At 36.9% G+C, this 10,047-nt stretch overlaps 1 protein-coding gene across 10 annotated transcripts in view; it reads right to left on the bottom strand.

The window, feature by feature from the left end:
• The window catches only part of ABHD5 (abhydrolase domain containing 5, lysophosphatidic acid acyltransferase), a 48,436-nt gene that overhangs the window by 32,083 nt on the left and 6,306 nt on the right, over nucleotides 1-10,047 (bottom strand). For 8 of the 10 annotated variants that reach the window (XR_008615804.1, XR_008615805.1, XR_008615806.1 and 5 more), the window contains exon 2: nucleotides 9,612-9,662. The exons of the other annotated variants lie outside the window; for them this stretch is intronic. Coding sequence is in view for 5 of the 8 variants with exons in the window: in XM_055080076.1 (XP_054936051.1) it covers nucleotides 9,612-9,662 (51 nt within the window). In the remaining 3 variants the exon portion in view is untranslated. The remainder of the gene's footprint in view (nucleotides 1-9,611; nucleotides 9,663-10,047) is intronic. 10 annotated transcript variants of the gene reach the window in all.

Raw genomic sequence — 10,047 nt, 5'->3', positions numbered from 1 at the left:
ACACAATAACAGCCATAAAAGGGGAAATCAACTTTAACACCCCACTTCCACCAAAGGACAAATCATCCAAAATGAAAATAGACAAACACAAGCTTCAAATGACACATTAGACCAGATGGACTTAATTGGTATTTATAGGACATTCCACCCCAAAACAATAAAATACACTTTCTTCTCAAGTGCTCATGAAACATTCTCCAGGATAGATCATATGTTGGGTCACAAATCAAGCCTTGGTAAATTTAAGAAAACTGAAATCGTACCAAGTATATTTTCTGACCACAATGCTATGAGACTAGATATTATGGGAAAAAAACTGTAAAAAATAAAAACACATGGAGGTTAAACAATATGTTACTAAATAACCAAGAGATCACTGAAGAAATCAGAGAAAATCAAAAAATACCTAGAAACAAATGACAACAAAAACATGACGACCCAAACTATGAGATGCAGCAAAAGCAGTTCTACGAGGAAAGTTTATGCAATACATTCCTACCTCAAGAAACAAGAAAAATCTCAAATTAACAACCTAACCTTACACCTAAAGCAATCAGAGAAGAAGAACAAAAAAACCCCAAAGTTAACAGAAGGAAGGAAATGATAAAGATCAGATCAGAAATAAATGAAAAAGAAATGAAGAAAACAATAGCAAACATCAATAAAACTAAAAGCTGGTTCTTTGAAAAGATAAATAAAATTGATAAACCATTAGCCAGACTCATAAAGAAAAAAAGGGAAAGACTCAAATCAACAGAATTAGGAACGAAAAAGGAGAAGTAACAAGTGACACTGCAGAAATAAAGGAACATGAGAGATTACTACAAGCAACTCTATGCCAATAAAATGGACAACCTGGAAAAAATGGACAAATTCTTAAAAAAGCACAAACTTCCAAGACTAAACCAGGAAGAAACAGAAAATATGAACAGACCAATCATAAGCACTGAAATTGAAACTGTGATTAAAAATCTTCCAACAAACAAAAGCCCAGGAGCAGATGGCTTCACAGGTGAATTCTATCAAACATTTAGAGAAGAGCTAACACCCATCCTTCTCAAACTCTTCCAAAATACAGCAGAGGGAGGAACACTCCCAAACTCATTCTACAAGGCCACCATCACCCTGATAGCAAAACCAAAGATGTCACAAAAAAAGAAAACTACAGGCCAATAACAGACTACTAGCAAACAGAATCCAACAGCACATTTAAAGGATCATACACCATGATCAAGTGGTGTTTATCCCAGGAATGCAAGGACTCTTCAATATATGCAAATCGATCAATGTGATACACCATCTTAACAAACTGAAGGATAAAAACCATATGATCATCTCAATAGATGCAGAAAAAGCTTTCAACAAAATCCAACACCCATGTATGATAAAAACTCTCCAGAAAGCAGGCACACATGGAACCTACCTCAACATAATAAAGCCCATATATGACAAACCCACAGCCAACATCGTTCTCAATGGTGAAAAACTGAAACCATTTCTTCTAAGATGAGGAACAAGGGTGCCCACTCTCATCAGTACTATTCAACATAGTTTTCAAAGTTTTAGCCACAGCAATCAGAGAAGAAAAAGAAATAAAAGAAATCCAAATTGGAAAAGAAGAAGCAAAACTGTCCCTGTTTGCAGATGACATGATACTATACATAGTAAATCCTAAAGATGCCACTAGAAAACTACGAGAGCTAATCAGTGAATTTGGTAAAGTTGCAGGATACAAAATTAATGCACAGAAATCCCTGGCATTCCTATACACTAACAACAAAAGATCAGAAAGAGAAATTAAGGAAATAATCCCATTCACCACTGTAACAAAAAGAACAAAATACCCAGGAATAAACCTACCTAAGGAGGTAAAAGACCTGTATGCAAAAAACTATAAGACACTGATGAAAGAAATTAAAGATGATACAAACAGATGGAGAGATATACCATGGCCTTGGATTGTAAGAATCAACATTGTGAAAATGACTATACTACCCAAAGCAATCTACAGATTCAATGCAATCCTTCCTAACACCATACACAAAAATAAACTCAAACGGATTAAAGACCTAAACGTAAGGCCAAATACTATAAAACTCTTAGAGGAAAACACAGCAAGAACACTTTATGATATATATCACAGCACAATCCTTCTTGACCCACCTCCTAGAGAAATGGAAATAAAAACAAAAATAAATAAATGGGACCTAATGAAACTTAAAAGCTTCTACACAGCAAGGGAAACCATAAACAAGACAAAAAGTCATCCCTCAGAATGGGAGAAAATATTTGCAAACGAAGCAACTGACAGAGGATTAATCTCCAAAATATACAAGCAGCTCATGCACCTCAATATTAAAAAAACAAACAACCCAATCCAAAAATGGGCAGAAGATCTAAATAGACATTTCCCCAAAAAAGATATACAGATTGCCAACAAACACATGAAAGGATGCTCAACATCACTAATCATTAGAGAAATGCAAATCAAAACCATAGTGAGGGGCTTCCCTGGTGGCGCAGTGGTTGAGAGTCCACCTGCCGATGCAGGGGACACGGGTTCGTGCCCCAGTCCGGGAAGATCCCACATGCCGCGGAGCGGCTAGGCCCGTGAGCCGTGGCCGCTGAGTCTGCGCGTCCGGAGCCTGTGCTCCGCAACGGGAGAGGCCACAGCAGTGAGAGGCCCACGTACCACACACACAAAAAACAACAACAACAACAAAAAACCATAGTGAGGTATCACCTCACACCAGTCAGAATAGCTATCATCAAAAAAATCTATGCTGGAGAGGGTGTGGAGAAAAGGGAACCCTCTCGTGCTGTTGGTGGGAATGTAGTTGCATAGTACAGGGAGTTCAGCTCTGTGCTTTGTGACCACCTAGAGGGGTGGGATGAGTAGGGTAGGAGGGAGACGCAAGCGGGAGGGCATACGTGGATATATGTATACATATAGCTGATTCACTTTGTTATACAACAGAAACTAACAACAAGATGTGTCACATATATACAGTGGAATATTATTCAGCCATAAGAAGAAACGAAATTGAGTTATTTGTAGTGAGGTGGATGGACGTAGAGTCTGTCATACAGAGTGAAGTAAGTCAGAAAGAGAAAAACAAATACCATATGCTAACACATATATATGGAATCTAAAAAAAATGGTTCTGATGAACCTAGGGGCAGGACAGGAATAAAGACACAGATGTAGACAATGGACTTGAGGACACGGGGAGGGGGAAGGGTAAGCCGGGACAAAGTGAGAGAGTGGTATGGACATATACACACTACCAAATGTAAAATAGATAGCTAGTGGGAAGCAGTTGCATAGTACAGGGAGTTCAGCTCTGTGCTTTGTGACCACCTAGAGGGGTGGGATGAGTAGGGTAGGAGGGAGACGCAAGCGGGAGGGCATACGTGGATATATGTATACATATAGCTGATTCACTTTGTTATACAACAGAAACTAACACAACTTTGTAAAGTAATTATACTCCAATAAAGATGTTTTAAAAAATCATATGATCACCTCAACAGATACAGAAAAGGCATTTGACAAAATTCATCACCCATTTATGATTAAAAAAAAAAGTCTCAACAAAGTTGGTACAGAGGGAACATACCTCAACATAACAAAGACCATATATGACAAGCCCACAGCCAACATCACAGTTAATGGCAAAAACTTGAAAGCATTTCCTCTAAGATTAGGAGGAAGGCAAGGATGCCCACTATTGCTACTTCTATTCAACATAGGATTAGAAGTCCTAGCCAGCACAATTAGGCAAGAAAAAGAAATAAAAGGCATCCAAATTGGAAAAGAAGAACTGCCACTATTTGCCGATGACATGGTGTAATATATAGGAAACAATAAAGACTCCACCAAAAAATAAAAATAAAAAACTGTTAGAACTAATAAATAAATTCAGTGAAGTTGCAGGATACAAAAATCAATATACAGAAATCTGTTACATTTCTATACATTAATAATGAAGTATCAGAAAGAGAAATTAAGAAAACAATCCCATTTACAAGTGCATCAATAAGAATAATAATAAAGGAATAAAGTTAACTAAGGAGGTTAAAAGTCCTGTACACTGAAAACTGTAAGACACTGATGAGAGAAATGGAAGAAGGCACAAAGAAATGGTAAGATATTTCATGCTCATGGATTGTTAGAATATTGTGAAAATGTCCATATTAACCAAAGCAATCTACAGATTCAATGCAATCCCTATCAAAATTCCAATGCCATTTTTTCACAGGAATAGAACAAACAATTCTAAAATTCGTATGGTACCACAAAAGACCCCAAATAGCCAAAGCAGTCTTAAGGAAGAAGAACAAACCTGGAGGATTAACACTCCCTTATTTCAAACTACATTACAAAGCTATAGCAATGGAAATAGTAATGGTGCTGGCATAAAAACACAAACACAGATCAATGCAACAGAACAAAGAGCTCAGAAATAAACCCACACATATATAAATTAATTTATAACAAAGGAGCCAAGACTATTCAATGGGGAAAGGATGGTCTCTGCTGGGAAAACTGGAGAGCAACATGAAAAAGAATGAAACTCAACCACTATCTTATATCATACACTCAAGATGGATTATAGACTTGAATCTAAGACCTGAAAGCATAAAACTCCTAGAAGAAAACAGTAACCTACTTGAAAATGGTCTTGAGGATATTTTGAATCTGACACCAAATGCAAAGACAACAAAAGCAAAAATAAATAAGTGGGACTACATCAAACTAAAAAGCTTCTACACAACAAAGGAAACCTTCAACAAAATGAAAAGGCAACCTACTGAATGGGAGGAAATATTTGCAAATCATAAATTTGATGAGAGGTTAATATCCAAAATATATGGGCTTCCCTGGTAGTGCAGTGGTTAAGAATCTGCCTGCCAATGCAGGGGACATGGGTTCGAGCCCTGGTCTGGGAAGATCCCACATGCTGCAGAGCAACTAAGCCTGTGCGCCACAACTACCGAGCCTGCGCTCTAGAGCCCGTGGGCCACAACTACTGAGCCAGCGTGCCACAACTACTGAAGCCCATGCGCCTAGACCCTGTGCTCTGCAACAAGAGAAGCCACAGCAATGAGAAGCCTGCACACCGCAACAAATAGTCCCCGCTCGCCACAACTAGAGAAAGCCGGCATGCAGCAACAAAGACCCAATGCAACCAAAAATAAATTAATTTAAACAAATATATATGTAAAGAATTCATACAACTCAATAGCAAAAAAGCAGTCCAATTAAAAAATGGGCAGAGGATTTGAATAGACTTTTTGCCAAAGATGACATACAGATGGCCAACAGACATGAAAAGATGCTCAACATCAGTAACATCAGGGAAATGTAAATTAAAACCACAATGAGATATTCCCTTACACTGGTTAGAATGGCTATTACCAAAAAGATGAGAAATAACAAGTGATATAGAGAGGATATGGAGAAAAGGGAACCCTTGCACACTGTTGCTGGTGGAAATGTAAAATGGTGCAGTCATTATAGAAAACAGTATGAAGGTTCCTCAAAAAATAAAACTACCATAGGATACAGCAATTCCATTTCTGGATATTTATCTGAAGAAACAAAAAATGTAACTTGAAAAGATATATGCACCCCTATGTTCACTGAAGCATTATTTACAATGGCCAAGATATGGAAAAAAAACCTAAGTGTCCATCAACAAATAAATGGATAAAGAAAATGTGTATAATACACAAAATATATACATAATGAAATAGTATTCAACCATAAAAAAGAATGAAATATTACCATCTGCACAACATGGATGAACCTAGAGGGTATTATGCTAAGTGAAATAAGCAGAGAAAAACAAATTCGTATGATCTCACTTATATGTGGAATCTTTCAACAACAATAAACTCAGAGATAAAACTGGTGGTTGCCAGAGGTGGAAAATGGGTAAAATGGGTGAAGGGGGTCAAAAGGTAAGAACTTCCAGTTATAAAAAAAGTAAGTCATGGGGATGTAATGTACAGCATGGTGACTATAGTTGATACTGTACTGCATATTTGAAAGTTGCTAAGAGAGTAAATCTAAAAAGTTCTCATCACAAGAAAAAAATTCTGTAACTATCTGTGGTGATGAATAATAACTAGGCTTACTGTGGTGATCATTTCACAATATATACAAATACCAAATCATTATGTTTTACACCTGAAACTAATATAACGTTGTATGTCAATTATACCTCAAGGTAAAAAAAAAAAATTGAAACTAAAAAGTTCTCATCACAAGAAAAAAATTCTGTAACTATACATGGTTAAATAGACTTACTGGGATGATCATTTTGCAATATATAAAAATATCAAATCATTATACCCCTGAAACAAATATATGGTATATGTCAATTATGCCTCAATAATAAAAAAAGAATGATAGAACAGAAGATCCATAGTAGCCTACATTATAATAAGGCTCTAGTCTAATGTTCTCTGCTGCCAGTTTCAAATCTTCTGAATTAACAGGAGATAAGACCTCTAGGCAACTCTGACAAATGTTACCTGTAACTTATTATCAAGGTATCAAGATAATAGAAAACATTACTACTATTAGTTTATTGTAAATATATAAACTATTTACAAATTATCAAGGAAAAACAACTCAAGCCCTCAGCAATGAAATTTTCAATTTATTCAACAATTTTTTCAATTGTTGAAAACAGCAGTTTAACAGGCAACTAAAAGGAAAGAATCTCATGATCTTTGGAGCTTAAAATAAAAAAAGTCCTTGACATGGTCATCAATGTCTATGTTCGGCCACATATATATGAACTAGTACCAACAGGAAGTTACTTACAACTCAATCTCATCAATTTTTTTCAACAAATATCCCTCAAATAATAGCACAGTTCTTGGCCAAAGAGAATCAGAGGTCAGTACAACAACAAATAAAAGTGAAATGAACTATAACCTACTACTGTTCCCACTTATATCATAGACATGTTGGGGCAGAGAAAACACAAATGCAATCTTTATTTCAGTCTTCAAAAAAAAAATATTAAAAAAAATTCAGTCCCTGAATACCTACTATGCACAAGGCACTAGAGTTTAAAATGTGATATATCAGCCGGTAATATAGGAATCATGCCTACCTCCATCTATTTACCACTCATCACAAAACCAACTTTCAAAGGATAGGATTGTCTTGTCTATGCATTTTGCCTCCTAGTGATTGGCTTAACTCAAAGAGAAGGGGCAAAACAATGTTTTTATGTTTGCAAGGCTACTGTATTACATTAAAAATTAGGGCTCTTCAACCACAAGAGGCACCAATACTCTCCAAGTTTTTACAGCAGTTTTTTCATCAAAGTAGATAATTTTTTTTTAAGTGGAGCTCTTCTAAAGTATATTTAAACTGAAAAATCTATATTTAACAAAACATAGTAAAATATTTTATTTTCACTGTTAACAGAACTGTAAAGATACCTCTCTCCCCTAAGCCACGATAATGTTTCTAATAGGTTTTTGCCTTAATCAGATGACAATGTTTTATATAAACTGCCTTCACTTCTTTCTTAGAGTTATTCTACAGGATTGAGTGTTAGCACATAGTAGGTTCAAAGGAACATTTTTAAAGAGTGAAAAGCAAGGGTCTATCTTTTCCACCCTTTAGTTTATCACCCTTTGTTCACTGAGTTCCCACACCTTAGCTTGCGACCTCTATTGCTTCAACCCTCTGAAACAGCGGTCCCCAACCTTTTGGGCACCAGGGACCAGTTTCGTGGAAGACAATTTTTCCACGGACCGGGTGGCGGGGGCGCTGTTCAGGCAGTAATGTGAGCAACGAGGAGCGGCAGGTGAAACTTCGCTCACTGGTCCACGGCTCACCTCCTGCTGTGCGGTACCGGTCCACAGCCCGGGTGTTGGGGACCCCTGCTCTAAAACACCCATCCAACCTCACTTCCTGTCTTTGGGGTAAATTGACCTCATCTTCAAAGAAACCCTCTGCCTCTTCCACAAAATCTCCTATGCCATTCAGTGTTGTTCTGCTTTTCTAGGCTTAGTGTGTGGAAAACTGGAACTAAGGACATGAGATTGGAAATAAGGACACAGACTGAAGTTTGTCAGATATCCAGCCATACTTCTGAGGTCACAAAAACCAAAGTAAAAATTAAATTTACCATGGCCATAATACAGTCAACAAGATACAGGGCTGCCTCCTCAGAACTTTGGAAAATACACAGAAAACCAAAAATTAACTTCTCTAATTTATTTAAGCAGATAAACAATAAACACCATCATACATTGCTGAGGCCCTAACTTCAGAAGAGACGAAAAGTGTCAATTGCAATGTAAAGATAAGCCATTCACTACAGGAACTATATCTATCTATGACATCAGAAAGGCTTACCAATGTGCACCAAAAGGTTTTCTACACTGTCCATCTGTTGAGAACTGACCTCATTAGGAAGGCTGACGATCCAAGCCCTAAAGCATCTTATCAAAAAACTAAATAATCTTGCTTTATAACCTGTAACAGATATAAGGAATCTTTTTAGTGAGCAGACTTCTGAGTAAGAAAAGCTTTAAAACACTACACTAAAGGTGGCAACTGTAAGGAAAGCCAAACAGGATGTGCTTAGCATATTAACAGAGTTTATTAACTTAAGAATGTGATTTTAAGTATCCCGAGTTTGACAGATAAAACTGAATTTTTATTCCCTTAACTTTTTTTTTTTTAATTAATTTATTTTTGGCTGTGCTGGGTCTTTGTCGCTGCGCGCAGGCTTTCTCTAGTTGTGGCGAGCGGGGGCTACTCTTTGTTGCAATGCACTGGCTTCTCATTGCGGTGGCTTCTCTTGTTGCAGAGCACAGGCTCTAGGTGCATGGGCTTCAGTAGTTGTGGCTCTAGGTGCACGGGCTTCAGCAGTTGTGGCGCACGGGCTCTAGAGCGCAGGCTCAGTAGTTGTGGTGCACGGGCTTAGTTGCTCCATGGCATATGGGATTTTCCTGGACCTGGGATCGAACCCGTGTCCCCTGCACTGGCAGGTGGATTCTTAACCACTGTGCCACCAGGGAAGTCCTCCCTTAACTCTCCATGTAATCTTTTGTTAAAAAAATATCATTAACATTGTACTTGTATCCTAGGACATCAACATGTAAACTGGCTAGTAATTCCTGTTTTCTTCACTAAGGCATTTGACTATCTATAGTATTACTAAATCTGATTTGCACAATCTGTAAATATTGTGAAACAGTGAAAGAGGTTTCAAAGTATTCTGAAGAAAATATACAGAAGTCTAGTCAATTTCCACACACTCTTGGCCACTTAAATAACATTTCTAATTAGGTTATAAGTAAAGAGGATTTCATTATATTACAATTTTGTTTAAAATGGCCTCCCTCCCTATACTGGTACTGTCAAGAGAGAAAAACTATGTTTATTACTGCTCTCTATAAGCTATTCTAAGCACTCTACACACAGTAGTCTACCTCATTTAGAGAAACTAAGGTTTTGATTTTATTATAAATATCCAAATTTATTAGACATATGAATATACACATTCCTCTGAAATAATTCCTCAACCAATGAATGACTGAAAACTTCCAAGCTGAAAATGATAACACACTTGGGCAAATAAAGACCTTCTTTCCTGGGAAATGACTTCTTAAATCCTATCCTGGAAAAGAGGAAGAAAAAAAAAAGAGTATGTCTCACACAATCATAATTTAAGTGACTAACATGCCATTTTATTTTAAATAAATAATACTAGTGATTCAAATTATCATAACCATTAGACCAATGACAACACAGGCCTTCTAGTATACTTTAACACATTAATTAGAATTCTTTTAACTATTTTTCATTTCTAACCTGTAACTTTTACTTTTTTTACTATTATTTTTTTCTATTTTTTAAGAAATTTTTATACAATTTTTTTTTTTTTTTTTTTTTTTTTTTTTTGGTATGCAGGCCTCCCTCTGTTGTGGCCTCTCCCGTTGCGGAGCACAGGCTCCGGACGCGCAGGCTCAGCGGCCATGGCTCACGGGCCCAGCCGCTCCGCG

This window comes from Physeter macrocephalus, chromosome 18 (genome assembly GCF_002837175.3).
Source record: "Physeter macrocephalus isolate SW-GA chromosome 18, ASM283717v5, whole genome shotgun sequence".
Lineage (NCBI taxonomy): Eukaryota > Metazoa > Chordata > Mammalia > Artiodactyla > Physeteridae > Physeter > Physeter macrocephalus.
Note: the sequence above shows the minus strand (reverse complement) of the source record. Positions and strands in the feature narration are given on the sequence as shown.